Here is a 25,402-nt window from a genome sequence, read left to right on the forward strand (position 1 = left end):
CGTTGGTGAAGTCTACTCTTAAGCCCCATGAATTAAAATATCTAGGTATTAAAAAATCCACTTTATAATTAAGAACAGCAAAGGACCCTCTATGTGATACCTTTGCAATGTAGGAAGTGTTGTAATTCGCCCGTCATAATCATCCACTTATTTGAAGCATAATACAGCTCCTCTAATTGACAGCAACTTCCAATCACTTCAAAAGGATTATTTCTTCCAGTAAAAGAACAGTTCACCATCTCCAACAATCTCAATTTTTGAAGTTCTTTAATTTCTTTGGCAATTCAATAATCAAACAATTGTTCAATTCAAGGCTCTCAAGGTTTTTTAGATTTGCCAAAATAGATATATCTCCTAATGACTTAAAATTCTTTATGGCCAAAGTTCGAACATTTGTCAATGACAAAGGTGATTGGAATAAGGAAGCAGCTGAAATTTCCAATTTTGACGAACTCTTAAGCCAAAATTTTAAGGTTCTCCATCCCTTCAAAGGGGCATCGGGAACTTTGACTCTAGGAGAATTTGCATCATTTATCCAAGTAAAAGAACCTCAAGTTTTTACCATCAAAATGATTCGGAAAGTCAACTATGTTCCAAGATGAATATTGGATGTTTTCATTAAAGTTGAGTTAGAATTCATGCCCGCTTGAACCTGTTTGTTTCCAATCCATAGAGCTACCTCCCGAACCAAGTCGTGCATTTTGACACATTCATTCTCAACCTTTAATAACAAACAGGAATCTATGAGCTCATTTTTAATTTGAGAAAACGACTCCTTGCAACAGAGTATGTGTTAGTTCTCCACAAAGGCCAACACCTATAGCAATCCTAGTTAAAAATTCTATAGGTATTTCATAATCTTCTGGGAAGAGAGAGCACAAGAGGAAGAGTTTTTGAGCCTTTTCATTCCTGAGATTATCATAGCTTAATCTCAAAGAGTTATAAGGCTGTTTTAAATCTTCTGGAACATCGTGAATTCCCTCATGATTCTGCAATCTTTTCAAACCATCCCGCCATTCTGATAAAGGCCTAAACTTTAGTGCACTTGCCACTGCTACAATTGCCACTGGTAAACTTCCACACTCCTTCACAATACCTCTAGCCACATCCTTAAATCCATTGGAAGGACCATCTATGCTCATGCCAGCATAAGATAGGAAAAGATTAACTGCATCCTCTTCATTTAAGACCTTAAGTTCAATATCTCATGGCAACCCATATCTCTACAAACTCTCCAATCACGTGTGTGGTTAGCAAAACAGCACAATGACCCTTGCATGGCAGCCCGGAGGAATCCCTATATCTCGCAGTGTAAGCTTTTCCCACATGTCATCTAGTATTATAAGTACCTTTTCTCCACCTTCTGCTATTCTTTTCCATAATTTTTGCGCTTGCTCAGATTCATTCTTTCCTTCAGGTAAAGGCAAATCTAAGTGTTTTGCAATGTTGTCCCGAATATTTTTCAAGTTTGCATCCTTTGAGACAACACTGAAGATGACTTTGTCAAACAACTTTGATGCCACATCTTTACCTACTTCTATTGCCATCGTGGTTTTCCCTGTTCCACCTAGCCCATACAATCCAATCATAAACTTGTTGTCATCTTTCAATGCCTCCTTCAGCTTCTCAGAGATCAACTTTCTATCCTCAAAAGTCATAAAATTTGAAGAAGAATAGAACTCGATGCCTGGAAGCCCAGTCGAACGAGCAACACGAGCGAAGTTACTCTGTTCCATCAGTTGTTTAATCCTTTGCGTCTTCCCTTCCAGCTCCTTGCCTCGCTTGTACTGCCAAAAGCAGTTAGTGACCAAACCAAAACATTTCTTATTTCCTTTTGTGTCTTCTCCTATGAGACCATTGGCTCTTTCTAACCACAGTTCAACTTCATCTTCAACCTCATTCTCATTTCGGTGCTTGGCATCTTCAATATCTTTACGCACTGTGTTTCTTCTTGCACTCAAACTTGTCTTCTCCTCTTCGAAGTCGTCAACGTAGGTCTTGTAACGACACAAGTATTTGAGTTCTTGCATTGCTTTATCTACCAATGATTCGGCCGCATGGGTAGCCACCTCCTCTACGATTGGCTCCATCTAACATGCAGAATAAATTACAAAAAGGGACTACTGACTACACTATTGTATGTTTCAACTACACCTACCATGTTCTAGGATTTCAATAAAATAGACACAGAAAAATATTTTATTATTAGTGATGCGTGGTATGTTTTATAATATGATGGGTTGTCTTTTAATTTCTTAGGAAAAACTACATCAAACGGAATATATGAATGTTTGCAAACTTTAGTCAGCTTAACGAGCCTATGAGAATGTTCTTAGAGTAGTGTTTTCTTGTTCATTTTTTCCCTTTTCGCTCTGTTTTTTTTTAATATTTCTTTTGTTTGTATGACTTCCCTAGCCGGAATTTCATAACTAAAGGAAAAATTGCATGTAATCTTTAAATAAGACACTTACTTACAAGTTTGGTGAATTTGTTAAAATATTGTCAAATTCTTTGAGACTGATATGTTATAATTAATTTCATTAGTAAAATTTCATATCTGCCATTTGCTTTTGACCAAGTTGATTTGCGTTTACTCACCACCGACAACTATTGACCATTTAACAAATATTTTTTAGAAATATTTTTGTTGAAATATTAAATTTATTATTTACATATCAAACATTGTAGATTTATAACTGAATCTGAACTTCTTAAATTTAGAAGTAAATTTCAGAAAAAACAAAATTAATACTTTAATGTTTATATGTCAATATCTTATACTTACTAGTTAAACTCGTAAGTTTACAATTGAATTTGCCTGATTCATGTATTAGTTTTCAAAATTTAGAAATCAAGTTACAAATAACCAACTTTTAAATTTACAAGTCATCTTTTTAAATTTATAAGACAAAACTCAAAATCTATAACTTAACAAGGTAAAGAATGCTTAGGGCTTGTACATTTAGGAAAATGATTTGTAAAATTTAAGAAATTGAGTTATAAATCTATTTATAATATTTGAAGAACCAATACAACACTAATGTAAATTAACTTATGAGCTTGTGAAGTTGACATGTAAATCTGAGTAATCGAATTCTAAATATTAAAGTATTAATTTTTGTTGGAGATTTACTTGTAAATGAAGTATTCTGACTAGTAAAAGTATTAGTATTTTAAAAATCTGACTTTTAAATGTGAGAGGTTTAGTTAGTAAATCTTAAAGATTGATTTATAAATCTCAAACATACCACCTTTGGTTTTAATATAAAAGTTAATTGAGTAATTTGAGTATATTAGAGAAATTAGTTAAAATGGTAGTATGTTTGAATTGTAAATGTTAAAATGTTCATATGTTAATAAAAATATTTTTGTAAAAAATAATTGTTGACTATGCTTGGTCAGCGCTTGTCACTGTGAGTCAACGGGTGTGGGTTTGAAAGTATTTATTTCATTTTATTTTGCTGTGAAGTATGGAATTAACATATCATAACTCGAAGTAAATAATTTTTCACGTTTCAGAAGTATTCAAATTTAATTTTCTTTCCAATTGTTTTCACTGGGCCTTTTTTTTTCTTGCCAGCTTATCACTAGCTGTAACCCATCATTATGATGAGATTACACCATCCTAATTAGATTTAGATGGTTTAAATTTAAATTTTTTAATTTTTAAATATTTTTATTTCGAATTGGCTCGACCCTCCATGCTTAACACCAACTATGCTTTTCTAAAGTGCTTAATAAATTTTTGCAACAATAAATTTTTATTTGGAGATAATCACATTCACAACACTAAATATGAAAAGCATAGAGAGATGTAACATTATGAAGAATATAACCAAGACTAACTTATATTTTCAGTCATTTGATTTTATATAAGATTTTAATTTAATTATCTTAACTTTGAAAAGTATATTTTGGTCCTTTAATCCTAAAATGGTTAACAAAAAAATAATGATATTAAAATTTCAAATGTTGATAAAACATAATCAAATGATAACACTAATTCTGATTCTAATTATAAGACATCGTTTTCATTTAATTTAAATAAAACATCAATATTTAAAAATAAAACATATATGTATGTTGGTAAATTTTTTTCAATTGTGACTTTTACAGATTTACTTAAAAAACTGATAAAAAAAAACTAAAAGCATTTAAGGACTTCTTTGCTTTCATATTTTGGGGGGAAAAAATTTGTTGAAAAAAACAAAAAAATTGTTTGGCAATTTTTTTTAGTTGGCTATTTTTTAGAAAAAAACAGTAATGTGTTTTTAAAACCTAAAAGACCAGAACAATGTTTAGATTTTTTTTTTGTTTTTTATTTTTTATCCTTCGTTTTGAAAAATTGGAAAAACCTTTTGCTCTTCTTATCCATTGCCAAATATGATTTTTTAATATATTTTTGGTTTCAAATATTATTTTCTTAAAATGATTATATAAAATATTTTTTTATTATTTTCAAAACTTGTTTTAAAAAACAATTTTATAAAATTATTCTGAACATAAGAAAACAAAAAAAAAAAGAAAAAAGAAACAAACCACCCCGAAGTAATTCTTGTTTTCACAGGGACACAAATTAACAAGAAACTTTGTCAATATAGGAAGCTAAACTACATCAATATCAACATTCATATGAGATACAGAAAATATAAAGAGTCGCATTCTTCATAAATGGTTTAAAAAACAAAAAGCACAGCTAATTTTGCACTCCATGTAAAAATACATAAGTCACACTAATTTATAATTTAAGAAGGGTGTAAGAATTTCTATGAATAAATGAAATTTACCATTAAAAGTATGGACACATAAACTAACCGGGAAGCAGGAATTGAAGTCTTCAGGTATGCTTCGACTAACCAACCAGCAAGATCTGAAAAATAAAAGCACGTAGAAAGTTCAAGAGACTATATATATACATATATATACACATAAATAAATATATATATATATATATATATATCAGATGATGCAAACTTAATTCAGAAATATCATGGGGTACATATCTTACCTTTCACAGATTTCTATGCGCTTAAGCTACAATAATGCCTTTGATATGAAACCTGTTTTTTGGGTTTTGCCGGTCTTGGTTTTTTTTTTTTTTTTTTTAAGGAAAGGAACTATGAGAACAACGGTGGAGAGAAAAATCAAATGAGCAATTTATATATAAAGAGAAAAACTTGCAAAGTACTAGGAAGAAAAAAGATTTGGAAACAATTTTTTTTTTTTGTTTTCTCTGAACGAGAAGGAGATCGAAGAACAATGATAACAACAATCAACAAAGATGAGAGTAGAAACAATAATCAATAGAGAGGCAAATTTTTTTTGGTTTTTAACAAAAGAAGAAAAACAACAAAAGCTCTTTTAACAGACAAAGAAATGAGAATTCAACGAAGAATTATATGGGTACGGAGACACAAGAAGAAAATAAAAGGCACAAACTGGTTTCGACGAAGAAGAAGAATTTTTCTTTTCTTTTCTTTCTTTGTTTTTTTTTGTTTTGTTTTGAATGAAAAGAACAACAAAACAACACTATCAATTAACAGACAGAAAAATGAAAGGAAAAAAAACCAGTGATTGGAGGGCTAGAAGGGCAATGAGAAAGAAAACAATGAACGAACAGAAAATTCAAAGAAATTAAGATCGGAGGCCCAAGAAGGATTCAAAGACCAGTGACACACACAAAGATTGGTTTTGCAATAGCGGAGATTGTAGTGATCGGAAATGAGTTTAGTTGTCTTTGAAATTTAAGTTGTGGCATAAAGCTAAAGCTATGACTCTTCAACTTCGTAGTATATATATATATTTGCGTGTAGATCAATTAATGGAATCTATGGATAACTTAACATTTAATAATAGAGGCTACACTTTCCAAAAATTGAAGAAAGGTATATATATCATACTTCTACCACACCATTTTACTTTCTCTGCGGAATATAACTTTATGCCTTCAACTTTGCTTTCAGCATAACTTCATTGGAGTAAATGATGTTTTAGTACTTTTCTAATTTTCATGAATTTCGAATTGGGTCCTATAATTATTACCTATTTTTTTGGTTTATTCTTGAATCAATCCTCATACTTTGCTCAATTTACCATATATTTTTAAATCTAAATTTCGGAAATGGAACCATATATTTTGGAAAAAAAATTTTAAAATCCAAATTTTGAAAATGCAACCATATATTTTTCTCTCACTTAAATACTTCATATAATTCTCACCAAAAAAGAGGATTTGCCTTTAAATCTTTGAGATATAAAAATCTATTTACATTAAACTAAAATGCTGTGTCTTGTCCTCCGATTCATACATATGAATGCTGGGTTGCTTTTGCTGAGATCATTGTTTGTATTCTGCACCAAAATTCACTTTGTCATCCGTGTTTTTCTGTTACTTCATCCAAGAAGATAGACGACCAAATTCACTCTATATTATATTGAAGAAATCAAGATACTGGAAGTCCTTCTATGCTTAAGTTGCTGACTCCGCCGGGCTCACTAACAACAAGTGTTTTCCTTTTGTCTTATAACATTTTTTTTATTTTTGAAAGTTGCAAGCAAACTGAGTGGCCACCACCAACGACCGCTCTTTTTCTGCAAAAACAGAGCACTCCACGCAGGTATAGTCTTTTCAATTGTTGCATGGAGCACAAGCATCAATAATCATCAGTATGAAGAAAACCATTCTCTCTTTCTCTTTCTGTTTTCATATCTCAAATCCACCCCACTTCTCCTACTTAATTTCGGTTTTCATAATCGTCAAGCTCTGTTTTTTTCCCTGTTCTTTTTTTTCTGATAAGGGCAACCTCTGTTTTTTTTTTCCTTTTCTTTTTCCACCAACTTAGTGCTTCTCGTTGCTCCACACAATGCCTCAAAACTCAGACCTAATCGCACTATCAGCTTCATTTCTCAATGGATTAACCACAAAATAAAAGAACAAAGAAAGAATACACAATTTTTTAACATGGAAAACTCCCTCAACGTGAGAGATAAAAAGCACGGGACCCAGTCCAGAAAAATTCCACTATGATCCAATCAAATGTACAATAATTGGTCTTCAACAATTACTAACCTCACGACCTATTCTTTTTTTTCCTTTTTCCTTTGTTCTTCAACATACAGTGAAGTGAAGATCACCACAATGATACAACCCAACTAATAAATCTGACTACACTAATCTAAATACTTTATTAAGTCTTTGGGAAATTCAAATGACAATACTCAACGGTCAAAGCTTTTGCTTGAGATGAACTCCAAGCAGCGTTGTGGCTTTCTTCAAATGGGATTAACAAGAAGACCACATAGCGTCCTTGTCTTGTAGTTGTAGCTTTGCTTTTATTTGGTTTTCCACCATGTGAGACCTCTCTTTCTGCATTGCCGGAAACTCCATTGTGAACCCTATGGTGTCAGAAACACTCTCCAGCTTGTAGAGATAACAGTTTGGCATCACATTCTTTGATCTCTTTTTCTTTGGCACGCACTCCAGCTTCTAACTTAAAGAGCTGCTTCTTCAACTCAGCTTCCTTTGATTGAGCCTCAGTCACAGAATTCTTAGCCTCTGCAATAGAATTCTTGGTGTTGTCAGTGTCAGATAAAAGAGTTTGGCTACTTTCTCTCGTTCTGAGCATTGTTCAGCCATGAGCTTCTCCTTTTGTTCAAGCTTGGCGAATCTGTCAATGGTGGCACGGGCTTGGTTGAATGAAGAAAGAATAGTTTCGATTTCGTGTTGCAGAGAATCAATTGTGACGTGAGAGGAAGGTCCATCTTCAGAACAATGAAAGGACAAGTTATTGAGAGCATTCTCAACGCGAAGTCTGCTTTCTTCAGAGCTAGCCCTTTCATTCAAACTAATCTTCAATAAGACTTGTACCTTCTGCAAGTGCTTCTTGATCACTCTTTAATTCGTTTTCACATGACTCCTAAGCAAAGGAATAAATAAGCAACAAGTGATTTATTTAAAGCAAAAACAAATGAAACACACAAAGATTGGTTTTGCATTAGCAGAGATTGTAGTGATCGGAAATGAGTTTGGTTGTTTCTTAAATTTAAGTTATGGCAGAAAGCTAAAACTACGACTCTTCAACTTTGTAATGTGTGTGTATATATTTGTGTGTAGCTCATCAATTAATAGAATCTATGGATAACTTAACATATGGTTTAATAATAGAGGCTACACTTTTAAAAAATTGAAGAAAGGTATATATATCATACTTCTACCACACCATTTTACTTTCTCTGCAGAATATAACTCTATGCCTTTAACTTTGCTTTCAGCATAATTTCATTGGAATAAATGATATTGTTTAGCAATTGTGTAACTGAGTTTATGCAAGGCAATTAAGTTTGTAGACTCCTTTCTATGGCACACACACATATATGAAACATTTTTGGAAATAATATCAACTTATTCTGAAACAATATTCCATCGAGTTTTTCCTAAGAGCGTGCTTGGATCTAATTTCCACGAGTACAAAAAGAAAAAATTAGAAGGAAAGACTTGCAGAAAACGAGATTTATTAACAAAGATTTCAAAAATGATTATCATTTAATACTACCTGATGTCCTAATTATAAAACCTTGTTTATATTTATAATTTACAAATAAGGTCTTGTAATTACGACCGGAGGTAGTACTATATTCGGTTTTTTTTATATACAAGCTAGGTAAATAATTGGGGTATTAAACAAATTAGTTATTTATAACAAATGTGTATTGATCTTCTTAAACTACGCTCTTTATTCATGTTCTTTAGAATTACTCCGTGGTGATGGGAACCTCTTACTATCAATATAAATATTTTGGGGGAAAAATTATAACTTTAGGAGATGAAGTAAATTAAGGTACTACCTCCATTCCTTAATATAAGAGTTAGTTTGACTTTTATTTTGGGTCAAAATATAATATCTGAATCCATTTTGTTTCTTATATTTATCTATTTTTTCGTAAGGTAGTCATTATAGTAATTGTAGTTCTGACTAATACACTTAATTAATAAGGATATATTAGGAAAGATAATACTGTTTATTTACAAATAACTAACGTAATTAATTTCTTTAATCTACTCAAATTAATCAACTAGCTGTTATATTAAAGACCGGAGGTAGTATTATATTTATGATCAAATCTAACCCCTAACTTTCTCTGGAGAATAACTTGATGCATTTAACTTTGATTTCAGCGTTTCATTGCAATAAATGATGTTTTAATTCTTATAATTTTCATTGATTTCGAAATAGGTCCTATGATTATTGCCTAATTGTTTACTTATTTATTTGAGTCAATCCTTATACTTTGCACAATTTAACAAGTTACAAGTCCATGAAATGATTAGTCATTTTTCTGGTACAATACAGGGCTATTGCCTAATATTAAAGAAAATTAAAACCGGGGGTACTTAGGGTCTTTTTTGTTATATGAGGAAAAATAAGAGGAGGAGAGGGGAGATATTTTTTTAATAAACTCAATTTAAAAAATTTAAAAAAAGAGAGATTAAAAGCTTCTAATTAATTTTTATTACTCTCTATTTTTGCTTGAACGATGTACATGTAATTGGCTGTTATATGCTTCGAATTATTATTTTTTGTGATCCAAAAGACCATTGAGTGGTAAAGTTACTTGGGTTCTGTTTCTAGTCACTAAACTGCTATTCCTAACACCTTGTGTTCACCTCATAACTTTGGTTTCTTGATGATTGGTGTTTGATATTTGGAACTAATAGTGCAATAACACTGCAAAAAAAAAAAAGCTTATTACTTATAGAATTAGCTACAAAAAATTATTCCATCACTAATTTCTTACAGATCACCGATCAAAATTTTGTCGTTATATAGAACTTTTTCATCACCAAATCCTATCACAAATCCATTGAAAAATCTGTCAGTAAATATTTAGTGACGGATTTTTTTCCGTCACAAATTGTAATTATAAAATTTTAGTAACGGAATTCACAACCAAAAAATTCCATCGCTAATTCCATCGCTAAATTGTATGTCAACAAAATTTTTGTCACTAATTTCATCACTAATCTGTCACTAATTTTGAATTTCATTATTTTAGATTATAATCTTACAACAATTTATGTAACAACATATTTAAGAATACAATAATTTAAATATATGTTTAATTGTAAAATAAATCAATATATTTATAGAGTTGGTGTTAATGAATATGTCATTATCATTTATCTCATCATTAAATATATACTAAGAATAGGAAGACAACTTTTTAGAAAACTTGCTTATATTTCATTAAAATCAATTTCTCTTGCTTATTAGTAATAATTAAACAAATATCATAAGAATATTAATAACTTTCTTATGCAAATTGATATAAGAAAGAAATAATTCTATTTTATGTACAATATATTAAAAGATGTAGCATATGATAGAAGTTCAAAACCAAAAAATAAATTTATATGAGCAGCTCAATTTATGATTATAAATCAAACTAATGTTGAAGTGAATTTTGAATTTAAATCAATCAACAATAAACTTTTATCATGATATAATTAATAACCATGATATAGATTGATTTTAGTCTTCAACACAAAAACAAATGATATATAGAAAGAATTATAAAAAGATAAATTATATAGCATACATATATAAGTAGAAGAATGTTGTTTATCATAATCTAATAAAATCATTTAATTTTTTTATATAGAATAATCTATTAGATTTTATTATAGTAGTTATTTTTTGAATAACAAGATTTTTTTACGAATTATAAATGGTTTACATCAAATATATAAAACATAGACAGATAATATAATATAATATAATATAATATAATATAATATAACTAAATTATATATCTTATCAATTTTAATTAAAAAATTAAATTTAAAAATATATTTATGAAAAAATATTTACTATTTGAAATTCAAAATTAGTGGCATTGGAAATTAATATTATATCAAAAATATTTTTTAAAATAAAATATTATAAAATAAATAGTAAAAAAAGTATTTAAAAATTATTTTGTCACAAAAATAGTTATGATTAAAATTATCAGATAGTTTATTTTTAGTTTTTAATAATATATATGTGTGTGTATGATTCTTTATGTAAAAAAAATGCTATATATATATATTTACTTTTGCATAATAGGTTAGTAAGTTCATTACAACTCAATTAGTGAAGTCGTGGCCGCCCATAGACAGGGTTGAAATTGCGGTGGTGACGTGTGGTGATACAAGGTGACAAAACGTGACAGCCAAGAGGTGAAGTGACAGTGACACATGGAGGTGGCCAGCAGTTATTTTAATTTTTTTTTAAAAAAATCAAATTAGTGACGAAAAATTTCCATCGCTAAATTTCATTGCTAATCGTATCTTTTTTTTGTAGTATAAATTAGTGCATTAATAGTGCCTTTTCACTTTCTTTTTTTTTTTTTGCAAATTCTTCTAAAGCCGTGCTCACATCATTAAATGCTCCACCATTTTTGTTTTTGCAAGTTTATTTTGTTGGTTATTTTTTCCCACTTTGAGAGGACTTAAAAATTTATGCGCGTCGGATGTATCTAATAATTGTAGTTAAACCTTCAACACCTGTGTGCTGCTGGCTCCTAGTTCCATTCACGAGCATTGTTAAAGTTGAAGGTAATAACAACTCTTAGGTTGGGGTAGGTTCACTAATCTTGTGCAGTCCGATCCTTCCAGCACTAAAATGGACCATGCATGTCTCTGCTATACAACGCTACTTGCTTTTTGAATGGCAAGGAGGAAAATTCTCATAATGAAACTAAGATAATAAAGTTAATTTTGAATTTACGTTTCATATGTGGTTGATTTGAGGAGGCCGTGGTTGCGAACTAAACCAAACTAAAGGTTGAGACTAAGATTATCTAATAAATTGGATATTATTCTTGAGTTGAGAATTAAGAATGCTAAATTGGATGATGAAAAAATGCATCGCGGTCTTGGAAGGAAAAATTTGCGCAGTTGAATGAATTCAATGAACAACTTTTGATTATAGTATAATTTTACATTCAAATAGGTGAATGATAGGATAATTGATTTAAAAAAAAAAAAAAAAAGAACTCTCCCTCCACTGAGAGCGAAATTCTCTCCTCCTGTGAGAGCATAAACCGCCCCATAGTGAGCGTTTTCCATCAGCGTCCTCTCCCCGGTGGCGGCCGGGGGGAGTGAGTCTGGCATGTGTGAGTTGTTGTGTGCGTGTGTTGGCAGCGGCATGTCTAGATTTGAAGCGAATAGGGAAATCTGATGCTATCTTGGTTAGGGATCTGAAGAAGGAAGATCGGGAGATTGTGCGATTAAGAGCCTCAGAAAAATGGCAACGACAGAAGCGGAATGGTCGACGGAAGGATTTGGATCTATGAGAACTAATTCAACAGTGGTAAAATATGATATCTACTTTGTCCAAAGGAGTACTAACATTAAGTTGATTGGAAATCAGAAAGCCTTGTGGAGCAACAGAGGACTAGAAATTAAATCAATTGAAAGCTAGAAATGTTGCTTTCCATGGCATCGGTTGATACACCTTCTAAGACTTGTGGGTGTTGGATTGATGTTTCTCATATCTACGCCAATTTCACAGCAATGTGCAATAAATCTGTTCACATGGATTCATTTGGTTTGGCTTTGTGAGGTAAATGTTCTAATAGCTTCTCTGTGAAATCCTTGTTATGGCGTGGTCTGATTGCTTTTCCTAGAAGATGTGTTGTAATGGTTAGTTTGATTTTTGCTTCCTGGTGGACGTGGATTATAAGGAGATTATGTGAAAATATAGCCATGATTTTTTGTACTGATGATTGGTGCTCGAATATCTCTAATAATATTTCATTTCTCTGCTTTGCATCAGTCTTTGGTATCACAGTGAGTTCTTGAAAGTTTAGTGGCAATTTAAGTTTTACAATGGCAATCAAAAGTTTTATTTCGAAGATCAAGGATGATCCTCGTTGGGTGCCGCCTGGTTGTTTTTGGTGTGTGTTTGATCTGAAGGGTGTAGTTTCTTTAGATGTTGAGTTTGCTGGTTCTGGAATAAGGGCAAGAACTGAGTCTGGTATGGCTTTGAAGACTAGTTACTGGTTGACTGGAAGTTTAGAGGATAAAAAGCTCCTACTTATGTATCTTATATATGATCAGTTAGACTGTGGTTGGTGGAGTTTCCTTCTTGAGAACATTTTCCTTCTAGAAGATGTTACTCATTGTTGCAACTTAGCTTCTTTGAATGGGCTAAGGAGTTGCTTAACGGGTTTGTGGCCTTTATGGTTGGATTTTATACCCGCCAGTCCCAATTTTTGTTTTCTTTGTTTGTTTGTGGCTCCTCTAGATGGATTGTTGGTTAGTGCTCTTCTTCTCTGCTCTCTGGATTTGTTAATAGTTTTGATGACTGATTTAGAGACAAAAGGGTTGTGTGCTCTTGGATGGATTTCTTCACCACGTCCCTCATATTTTCAAATATCAGTTGCTGCTGCCTTGGAAGTGATCCAGAACTTTGTTTACTTTTGGTTGCTTTTGTTTTTCCAGTTTGTGTTTCTTTGTAGTTTTCTGTTTTTTTTGTTGTTTATTGGTTTTGGACTTTTTTTTTTTTTTTGCCAACTATTGGTTTTGGACTTTTGGGTTGTACGGGTTGTAGTTTTTATAATATTTTTCTTTTCTGACCCAAAAAAAAAAAAAAAAAAAAAAAAAGGTGAATGATAGATGCATATGTATATGCATATATATATATATATATGTCTATGTATAGATGCAACCTATCTATCTAATATCTGTCAATCTAATATATTTATGAAATCTGGTAACAAATCAAGACATTTTCATATAATAAGTACAAATAATTTAAGGACAATATAATAATTTAAACAAATTTCAAAACTCGTATTCAGTCATATATGATTAAAATGGAATTTCTTTTATTGAAGTGACTGTTTAGGATTTTTTTTTAATTAAAGTACTTATTTGATTCTAAATATAAGACCTATTTTATGGTATAAATTATATTATAAAATAGGTTTTATATTTAAGACTAAAAAAGTAGGAAAAATCACAAAAATAGGCTTTGGAAATTAAAAATTTACACACAAGGACCCGTTCACTAATTAGTATCCTTTGCCCATCAGTTATTGTTAAAACTCATATTAATATTGTAATGGGTCTGCATTTGCAATGCCTTTTTTTTTTTTTTTGCTATTTTTGTGAAGAAGTATCAGTTTATTGTCATTTTTCCTATTTTTCCCTTAAATTTAATCAAATGTTTAAATAAAGCAGTTCTTACGTTTACAGGGATCCAAAAGGATCCAAAATCACACTTTCATGGTACAAGATGACTTTTCCATCATAACATACTCATGAACGTGAAAAAATATGAATATTGGGAAGATGTGATATAATATGATATTTGAAATCATTACACTAGCTGACTGGCAGGGGGAAAAAAAAAGAAAGAAAGAAATCATTACTCGAAAATAATTAACTAATAGGATTACTAAATAGTTAAAATAAAAGTATAATACTCCTCCGGTCTTAATTATAAGACCCAATTGATTTATTTGAGGAGATTAAGGAAGTAAGTTAAGTTAGTTATTTATAATAAATAAGTGTTGTCATTCCTAAAATATCCTTGCTAATTAAGTATATTGACTAAAACTATCATTATTAAAAGGATTATCTTGGAAAAAATGCATCAATATAAGAGATAAAATGGATTGGGGTCTTATAATTAGGACCAAATAAAAGTCAAATGGGGTCTTATAATAAGGACCGGAGGAGTACAAATTTTTTTTTTTTTTCTAAACATTTTCTCATTTTGATCTTGTCCCTCGGGTCATTGAGAGAGACGCTGGCAGAATTTTGAGCCTAACTGAAAAGAAAAGAAAAAGAAAAGGCAGAAAATGAAATGGCGGTGACTAGAAAACGCGGTGGTCTTTTTCTTTGGCATCAGATTTGGTCAAACGTAAAACTTCATTTCATACTAATAATAATGATAATAACGCGTATGGCCTAAAGCCACGAAGCTTCCCTCTTCACACTTATGCGAATAATAATATTCTTTTAATCTTAAATACAACACCTATTTTATAGTATAAATTATATTACAAAACAGGTTTTATATTTAGGACAGAGAGAGTAATAATTGCCACTAATTTTTAAGCCTGTTTATTTTCTATTGATATTATTAAATTTTCTTTTGGGTGAGTGAATGATTGTATTTCAACCCGCCTTATAAATTAATAAAAAATAAGTTATAAATTGAAATAAACATTGAAAAAAATATATAGCACCCACATACGTTTTGAAAGAAAGAAATAAAATAACGCTATTTTGCTTCAAAAATAATCCATAATTAAGACACTTCTTTAGTTTAACAAACAGGTTGAATTGTTTAATACTTGTAAATAATATATAGCTTCTGTTATATAATATATATACATACATATATGCACAAAAATATATGTATTATATTTCGCATTATTAAAAAATATATAGCTCTTGCACTGGGGCATTTTAAACTTTTTAAGTCGTCCCTCCCCATTTTCTCGACCTCATAAATATTTTGGATATTTTTAAAATTAATTAGATTTATAAATTGACACTTCTCCAATTCTAAATACAAGACTCATTTTATAGTGTAATTTACACTATAAAAAGGTTTTATATTTAAGACCGGAGGAGTATATCTATTTCATGGCAATGGAAAATACTTATTTTATGACCATAATTTATAATCCGGTTTGTGATCACAGAAACTTTATTTCTTATTTAATTATCTTATTCATACTCTTTGGCAATTAAAATTAAATTATCTTATTCATTTATTTATTTATTCATTTAAATGCAAAATCCTTAAACTAAATTGGAAAGTGGAGATTTTGTTTGGTATACATAAAATAGAACAAGCAACTTGTATGGGAAAAGAAAAGTAGAGTAAACAACACAAGTCCAGGATTCCAAATTCTCATGAGCAAAAGAAATTTGAGTTTCATAAGTAAAATTTTGAACTGGTTGATAAATAAAAGATTTATGTTATGAGAATCAGCCTTTGACATATAATATAAATATAAATTAATCAATAGTATTATAAGTCAAATAATTCTGATAGAAACACAGTGTTGAGATGTCAATAAATTTCTTTTTATTTAAAGCAAGAAAAAAAAAATCGTCCAATTGACTTTGCAACAACATATAGATTGGAAATCAAATTTCCATCTAACTATTTGTATAAATTAACTATCAAGAACGAAAATATTTACCTTTCATACTTATTTGAGATTAGAGAAAAGTGCATTTTCCCTTAAATTTATATAAATTTTTATTTTGTTAAATAATTTTATAAATAATTTTTTTTCTCTAATTTTAATACCATTAATATTTTGACGGCAAAAAGATCATATTGAGATTTTAAACATAAATAAAACGTTTCTAAATGAAGACATACTAAACTTAATTTTAAAAATAATAATCATAAACATAAAAAAGCCTTGGAGACTAATAATATTAAAGTTAGATGACTGACCAAATATCTTAATAAATCAAGGAATCAAAATGAAATGTTATATCAAAATTAGAAAACTAAAAATGTATTTCTGTCTTTCACTTTATAAATAAAATTTTTTAATCAACTTAATTCGCATACTTATCAAGTTCAACTCATTCTCACGAGAAAAGAATTGTATTGTGTTGCCAGTCCCTTTAGAAACATCTAATAAAATTGGAATGATGCAGATACAAAGATGAGGGGAAAAAAAGAATTGGATTATACATTTGTAATATTTTATAATTTTTTGTATATTAAGTATAATTATATTTTAATCAGAAGCAATCCTGAGAAAAGAATTATCTTTTTGTCTCAACGAATTTTCATGAGAAAAGAATTGTATTGTATTGCAAGTCCCTTTAAGAACATCTAGTAAAATTGGAATGATATAAATACAGAAAAGGTTAAGGGAAAAAAAGAATTGGCTTATAAATTTGTAATATTTTATAAATTTTTTGTATGAAGTATAATTATCTTTTTATTAGAAACAATTTTGTTTGAGATAAGGCTCTAGTTTTTTATTGGAGCTAACCAATTATTGGTTAAAAAAAATTAATCAATCAATTAAAGTCTGCCAATTAGTTAAACATTGCCCTTTTTCGCTCAGTTTTTGAATGAATGATTTTTGGAGTGGTGGGTTCCCGTTTGAGACTTTCCTTACAGTGACGACTAGATTCACGTGGATTCAAAGACATGGACGCTCTGTGAATCCGGATATCCGCCAACCCGCCAAATGGCAGAATCCTATTGGATGTTAACCCCATTTTCGGAATTAATATTTCAATGTTTTTCTCGGAAAAAATATAAAAAAGCTCGAAATTTTCAGGCTCGGTGTTTCACTTTCTCACGTCACTACTGGGAAGCTGACTGGAAGGAGCGAAAAGAAAGAAGTTACTTTCGCAGGTTTTATCAACATCATCTTCTTACTCCGCGTTGATCTCTGATTCAGTCATCGTTATGGCGGAGCGAGGTTCGTATGGTGCGGGTCATCGATTAGGTCAGATTCCCTGGGATTTTTGTTTTGTTCACTCTTCATTTCATTTTCGGATCACTTAATTTTCTTGTTGTGGCTTCTTTTCTCGAAAAGCTTCGGTGCGATTACGAAATACGAATTGGGGAAGTTTCAAATTTTCACTTTTGGTTTCTCGAGTTTTGTTTGCATGTTGAATGGTATTATTAGTTGGAGCTAAGTGTTCCTGAAATGGAGCATTACTGTAGTTTAGTCCATTCTGAGGTTGAGAAAACTAGTGATAATCCAGATGGGGTTTCAAATTTTGCATAAATAAGCAATTTTTGTTTCTTATTGAGATAAGAGTTTGGTCCCAATCGATATGGTACCTGGAAAGGCGTCTTTGATTCCATTCCCACTCCTGTGAGTGGGTATGAAAGATTTAGACTGGATGCAGATTGTTTTCATTTGAACGACTAGATGCTGTGCTCAATAAAGCTAGTTAATAGATGTTCATAGGAATACAGAACAAAATGTGGCGGCCACAATTCTTGGCTTCAAGTTCAGCTTGTCAAAGTGGTCTAATGTTTCCGTCTAATTTTCTGAGGATATAACAAAATTAGTCCATCCTTGCTCTGACCCACTCCCCCAACTCAAAACAGGGGGAAAAGAGAAGGGACAATTCATTCTTGGAGCCGTGCATCTTGGGCCGCATCAAGTCAACTGATGCCGTAATCTATGGGGGGATTTAAATAAAATTTTCCTTATGAATGGACTTGTGTGTTATGATGGTCTGGAGGAGCCCCTATAGGTAGACAATATAATTTTAATCGAGAGAGCAAGTGCAGTGTGAGGCACTGGATGAAAGACGAAGTTCTAATAAATTCAAGAACTTCGTAGGCATGGAGGAAGGTTAATTATAGACCGTGTGCCCTTGGCTTTAGTAAGTGAGACATGCACCTTACTGAATTCTACAACTGGAGAATTATTTATTTTAAAATATTCACGTCATCCATAAATTTTTTCTTTTAAAAAAAATCCTCATCGCATCCTTATGTAAAGTAATATTATTTTTTTATCAGAAAAAACATAGTTTTGTGCTAAAATTTGTGTGCAAAATGAGCAACTCGCTGGTTAATACTTAACAATAATTCCTTGAATGAGTTTCGTTTTTGCTGCTCCCTGCCTCTCTCAACATGCATTTTGCTTGCTTGTTTTCACTTGCGTATGAACTTTTGCTCGTGTCAATATTATTTTCTGATGAGATAAGCGTGAGACATAGAATTTCTGTGGTTGATGCTTGATTCCTTAAGTTTTCATTCCTCATACTTGCCGATTTCCACACGGGGGCCGCCGTCAAGAAGACTCGCGTGCAAAAACTCCGACAATGAAGAGAATGATAAAACAGAGCAATTGAAAAAAGAAAAAAAAAAGAGTTTATGTTTCTATACTGTATTTCTGGAAACATACTATTTACATTTAATATCTTTAGTGGTACAAATAAACAAAGTAAATAAAAATTATGATATAAGAGTATTTTTTGAATGAAAGGAAAAACAATTAAAGATTAATACTGAAAAAATATTATTTCCTAAAATTCCAAAAATTTAATCTAAAATCTATAACTCACTTTGTCATTTGAATCCCTCTATGAACTCACCGACTGTGAGTGAAATAATCGTTAGAGAAATAAATCTGAACTTTGTGAATGAAAAATTTAATCTAGAATCTATAACTTTTGCTTAGCAATTTCACAACTTGAACCTATTGTAAGGTTGTAATTAAATTTTTTTGTAAATCAATATGTTGAAACATTTTTGTGAGTGAACAATGAAGTTCCACATTTGCCATTCCATCGGCAGTTTAAAAATGTGTTTGGGAAAAAAAATTGCACAAATATAATACTACCTTCACTTTTTAATAGAAGACCCAGTTGACTAATTTAAAGAGATAAAGATGGTTACTAAATTACCTAATTATAATATATATTACATAATCTCTCTATGTACAATAAAATCATTAGATTCTATATCGCTTTATTAGTGAAGCAAATTAGTTTGGAAAAAAGTTATAAACATAAATAGTTTAAAGTAATTTATTAACTTCTTTAATTTCTCTAAATTAGTCAACTTAGTGTTATATTAATTATTAAGGACAGGAGGTAGTATAATATATCACATCCGGTCTTTAATATAATATCTCATTTGACTTTTATTTTGGTTCTAGATATAAAATCCCAATGTACTTTGTCTTTTATATTTATACATTTTTTTAAGGTAGTATTTGTAATAATTGTAGTTCTAGACAATACAGTCAATTAACAAGGATATTTTAGAAAAGACAATACCTATTTATTATAAATAACTAACTTAACATATTTTTTTTTAATTTACTCAAATTAGTTGACTAGCTTTTATATTTAGGACTGCGGTAGTAGTAGACATAATTTTTATTTTAAAAAATTAAGTTAAAATAATGCCTATAAAATGATCTAAACCTTAAGAAAAATCCATCAAATAAGGAAAAAAGTACAAAACATGCAGTATTTTAACGTGGAAAACCCCCTCAATGTGAAAGAGAAAAATCACGGGACCCAGTCCAAAAATATTTCATGCCAATCTAATCCATGTGTACAATAATGTGTCTTCAACAATTACCATCCACACCCCCTACTCTCTATTTTTTTTTAAATATATATATTTTTTGGTTTTTTTTTTTAATCATGAGAACTCAAAAGGCAAAACGCAAAACATGTATAGAAAACAATTCAACTGATAAACACGACCACGCAGTAGAATTGTATAGGAAAGTAAGATATCAGTCTCTAACTATGAAAGTTTATGTTGAAGATGAACACCTAGCAGCATTATGGTTTTCTTCAAATTGGATAGACAGGAAGACCACTTAACATCCATGTTTTGTAGTTGCTGCTTTGCTTTCGTAACTTCTTCTCGCATGTGAGATCTTTCTTTCTTCACTGTCTCGAACTCGTTTATCAATCCCAGTGTCTCAAAAACACTCTTCTTCTTCTGTTCTTTGAGAGATAACAGTTCCATCTCACACTCTTGAATTTCTTTTACCTTGCTATCCAATTCGGCCTGAAACTTAGAGATTTTCTCCTTTAACTCTACTTCTTTTTGCTGAGCCTGGGCCAAAGAACTATCTTTATTGTGAATTTCAGACAGCAGAGTAGTGGCTGCTTCCTTTCTCTTTGAACGTTCTTTAGTAATAAGCTTCTCTTTTCGTTCAAGCTCGTTGAATGTGTCAATAGAGGCATAGGCTTGCTTGGAGGAAGATAGAACAGTTTGGATTTCTTGTTGCAGAGAGTGAATTGTAGCTTGAAGGCCATGAGAGGGAGCTCCTTCTTCAGAACAATGGGAGGATAAGATGTTGAGAGCATTCTCAAGGCGAAGTTTGCTCTCTTCGGAGCAAGTTATTTCACTTAGACTCATCTTCAATGAGGCCTCCAAGTCAGTGAGAGCCTTCTTCAACTCGTTATCATCTCGAAGAGCTGCAATTTTGGATCCATCAGGTATGTGAGCTTCCATTTCAGCACCTTCGTCCATTATTCGGAACAATCTCATCAGATCATCTTCTGCAAATTGCTTCTGGTTTCCTTGGTCAAACTTAATTTGTTTCCCAGCGGAGGTCTCTGGTTTGTCCATGGTTTTATCCTGTTGAAGTGAATCAAATGAAGCAACCATTATTGTAACCAACAGGATATAATGAATTAAAATGCGTTTCCTTCCGCATATTTATGTCTAAGCAAAGGAAACAGAGTTATTAATTGTTGACCTTCTTAATCAGGTGCAGATTGAAAAGAATTGTTCATACTAGTTAGTTTATTTAGGTGTTAGATTGAAAAGAAGGTGATATATAGTGGAACCAAAATACGCTCCTGTTGCTTCATAAAAACAGAGCACCAGCTGATTATCAAATTGTTCTATTCTAGCATTAAGTATATCCCAGTTTTAAAGAATAAAATTTCATCCCTAAACCAATGCAATAAAATGAAGGCTTTCTTGTGCAGTGTGATCGGTAATAGCAGAGATCTCTGACTCCATTTCCACGTGGGATGCTGAAGTTGCTATTTGAGGCTTTTTGGGAGATGAGATTGAAGAGATCTAAAAGCATAGAAATAGAAAGATGAATTTGAATGGAAGCCAATAATGTATTAATAATGCAAATGTATTAGAAACCAAATATTTACTCGTGGAGAGGTCTTTCCAAAAGAAATAGATGCTGGTATCATCAATACCATTTCATTTGATGTTTCTTTGGAAGAAAATTCTTTGATAGGTTCTTCAACTCTTTGAGCAGCTTCATTGGGGGTTCTATTTTCTCCAGGTGCTTGTTGATCACCCATTGGTTCCTTTCCACATAAATCCTAAGCAACTTAAGGAATGAATAAAAACAAGACATTTATGTAAAGCTAAAATGAATGCAGCAAGCTTACTTCAGAAGGAGTTAATGTGTAAGGTTCTTCAGTTTTCGGTTCTGAATAAGCTGATGAACTTTCTTTGTCATGCTTCTCAAATGAAGGACCTTCTCCAAAAATTGCTTTGAGATTCTGCCCAACGTCAAATGATATGTAAGCTTAAGAATTATTCCTGTGACACTAAAACATTGTAGATAATATAATCTTCTGTCAAATGTTAGCATTTTGTGAATCATTACAACGCATATCATATCCTGATTTTGACATTGCTTGTTGATTCAACCCATATAAGGAAGGATAATATTGTTATGAGAACAAATTTAAACAATTATGGCAGTTTTAATGAATTAGCTATGTGAATACTTACGTGCATCATAGCTATCATTAGCTGAAGTTGAAGAAATGTTAGGACATTCACGCACATGACGTATTTTCACATTCTGAAAATCAGTTTCTTGGCAGATAGTGCGAAGAGTTAGCATTTTTACTAGTCTTATTGCAACTAGTTTCGGAAGAACGTCCCCCATGACTGGCTTTTGTCCCTCTTCTTGCTTCCATCCAAATACTTGCCCAAGCCGAGGCACATCTTCTATATTCACATACAAGAGTCGTGGAAGCTTACCACTTGATTTAGAGAAGAGGCATTTCAAACTCTCCCAATGCTTCACTATAATTCCACATAGCTCTGGGAAACATACTTGAGGCGAAGGCATAGGATTTTTCTGATCCTCTTCATCCTCAATAATGCTCGCTAGCTCTTCACAGTCTAATACCTCTAACCTTTTCAGTTTTTGCAACCATCTTAAGGAAGATGCACAGAAGATGAATTTCAGTCGTTTGCATCCTTGGATTGTTACCATGGAAAGATTTTGAAAGATCATGTTATTTTTCAAATAAAAAGCTGGGAGAATATGTTCCAAGCGGCTACAGTATGAGGCATAAAGCTCCCGTAAGTTGGGGAAGATATGGTTAACATTCACATGATCATGACCACGCTCTTCATTTGTTACTATGTGCTTTAATGTATTGCAATTTTTGACTTGCAATAATTCCAGCAATTTCAATGATGAGACAATAGATTGGGTAAACAGTGACTTTAACCCACACAATCCAAATATCTCCATCCTTCTCAAACTTGTGAATGGGTATAATGGTGGTGTAAAAAGTCCATGAGCTCTATTCACAACATAGTTAAGCTTTAATGCCTGTATTCCATGCAAACATGTGAGTTCTTCTTTCATGAATTGAAAAAAATAACTTGCGAGTAATTTGCATCATGTATTACCTGTTTATGATTCAGTTGGGTGGTCATGCATGGAAGCAGAAAGATGATGTTTGGTAGAGGCATTTGATTTTGGCCAAAAACAACGCAAAAGATTCTTTGATAAGCTGCTAGTGCCAACTTCCACTTTTGTAATTGGAGAAGACTTTTGTACTTCATATTCTGCATATATGTTGATGAAATTTGGTGCTCCCCAAATGCACACTTCTTCTAGCAATTGAAGGATGTTTCCTTTTCCCTTTTGGTCCAAATTTAAATCTGTCTCCTTCGGATATTGTTGCCCAAATATGTATTTTAGCTTCCGACAATAATAAATATGCATACGTTCCAATAGCGGAAGGTCTTTACAAAAACGTATTGGCATTATAAATTCTAATTCAGGACATACTGTGAGTAAGAGATCTTTCAATTTGGGGAACACTGAGTCATGATTCTTGTGATTAGGATCATGATCATCCACGGTCTCTGCTACGATGTATTTCAACTCAAAACAGCTTCTAATTTGCAATGCTTCTAATTGCTTTAGACTCTGTGCTGTGGAGGGATGAAAAAGGCTTGTCATTGAACATCCACATAAATCTATCAGCTTAAGATTATAAAGCTCCATCTTGCCATCAAATAACGTGCTTTCCAGTTTTTCACATTTGGATAACTGCAGCTCCTTTTGTTGCTTAAAAAAATCACCAGGATAAGAACCATGACATAGTTCCCTACCATCCATGGAAAAGAGCTCCAGTTCAACCAACTTGGAGGAGATAGCCACGTCAGGTCGAAGATATATCTCTTTACTCAAGTCCTTTAAAGGCTAAAGTTCAAGCATTTATTAGTGACAGTGGAAATTGAAATAAGAATGCCGCTGAAATTAGAATATCTAATGAGCATACTATAGCCAAATTTTTAAGGCTCTTGATCCCTTCAAAGATAGTATCTATTGGCTTTTGAATTTGCATTATTTATCCAAACTTAAAGACCCTCAAAAATAACGTGAAAAGTTAGTTATGTTCCAAGGTTTACATCTGATGTACTCCCTTAAAGTTATTAAGTTATAACCCACGCCCTGTTGAAAAGTTATCTCCCCAATCAACAAAGCCACTTCCCAAACCAAGTCATACATTTTGATGCATTCATTCTCAGCCTTTGAAAATAAACAACAATCCATGAGCTCATTTTTAATTGGAGTGAAATGACTTCTTGCAGCAGAATGTTTATTAGCTTTCCCGTAAAGCTTGGGACGGCTAAAAGTTCTATAGGTATCTCATCATTTTCTTCTCTTTATTTCATTTCTTTTCTTTTCTTTCGAGATTTCCTTTGGGGGCAGAATGACAACCAAAATTTTAAATCTTCAAGTAAGCTTTATGCTGCCAACCAAAATTTGATGAATAAAAATGAAAATATTTAGGAGATTTAATATAAAAATATCTAAAAGGTCAAAGCCCAAATACAATACTCCTCTGGTCCTATTTGTAAATTATTTTCAACATGTTTCACGTAAACCAAGGAAAATTTTAAACTTTATTAACTCTCATTTAAATCTCATTAACTTTTCAACTTTATTCTTAGTTAATTACATTATACCTTATATAAACAAAGTAAACATAATAATAAATAAAAGGTAAAATTGTACATCCATCCAAAAAAAAAATTTCCTCAGTGCCTTATAAATAGAACAAAAAAATTTCTCATCTGTTTGCCCTATAAATAGGACCAGATAAGTATGTTACTAATTAGTGCTTATATATATAATTGTATGCCTCACAATAAAACATGTAAGCAAAGCGAGACTCAGCTTAAAACGGTTGTGTTGTTTATGACAGAAAAATCAATAACAAGAATACGTTTCAAATGATTATTAATATGAAAATTATGCATACTCTAACCTAGAAACATGAATGAAATCTTCAATTGTGCTTCGTGTAACCAGGCAACCAAGATCTAATAAATAAAAAGGAGTTGTAGAACGTTAAAGAGACAATATATATACACACACACATATATATATATATTATATACATACATACATGTGCGAGTGTACAAAAAGAAGATGCAAACTTAGTTCATAAGCATCATGGGGCACAAATTCTTACCTCTCAGAGAATTCTATGCGTTTAAGCTGCAATGCCTTTGATATAAAAGCCTATTTTGTTTTGCCTTTCCTGTTTTTTATTTTTTTATTTTGGGTAAGAAAAGGAGCTATGAGAACAACGATGGTAGAGAGAAAAAAATCAAATGAGAAATTTAAA

At 31.4% G+C, this 25,402-nt stretch overlaps 1 protein-coding gene across 1 annotated transcript; it reads right to left on the reverse strand.

The window, feature by feature from the left end:
* Positions 1-1,250: 1,250 nt before the first annotated feature.
* LOC114725906 (putative disease resistance protein At5g05400) lies at positions 1,251-2,090 on the reverse strand. Its single transcript, XM_028912470.1, has one exon. The coding sequence runs from the start codon at positions 2,088-2,090 to the stop codon at positions 1,251-1,253; it is 840 nt and encodes a 279-aa protein (XP_028768303.1).
* Positions 2,091-25,402: the final 23,312 nt, after the last annotated feature.

This window comes from Neltuma alba, unplaced genomic scaffold (assembly GCF_004799145.2).
Source record: "Neltuma alba isolate B1F8T4 unplaced genomic scaffold, ASM479914v2 tig00012299_pilon, whole genome shotgun sequence".
In the NCBI taxonomy this organism is placed as follows: Eukaryota; Viridiplantae; Streptophyta; class Magnoliopsida; order Fabales; family Fabaceae; genus Neltuma; species Neltuma alba.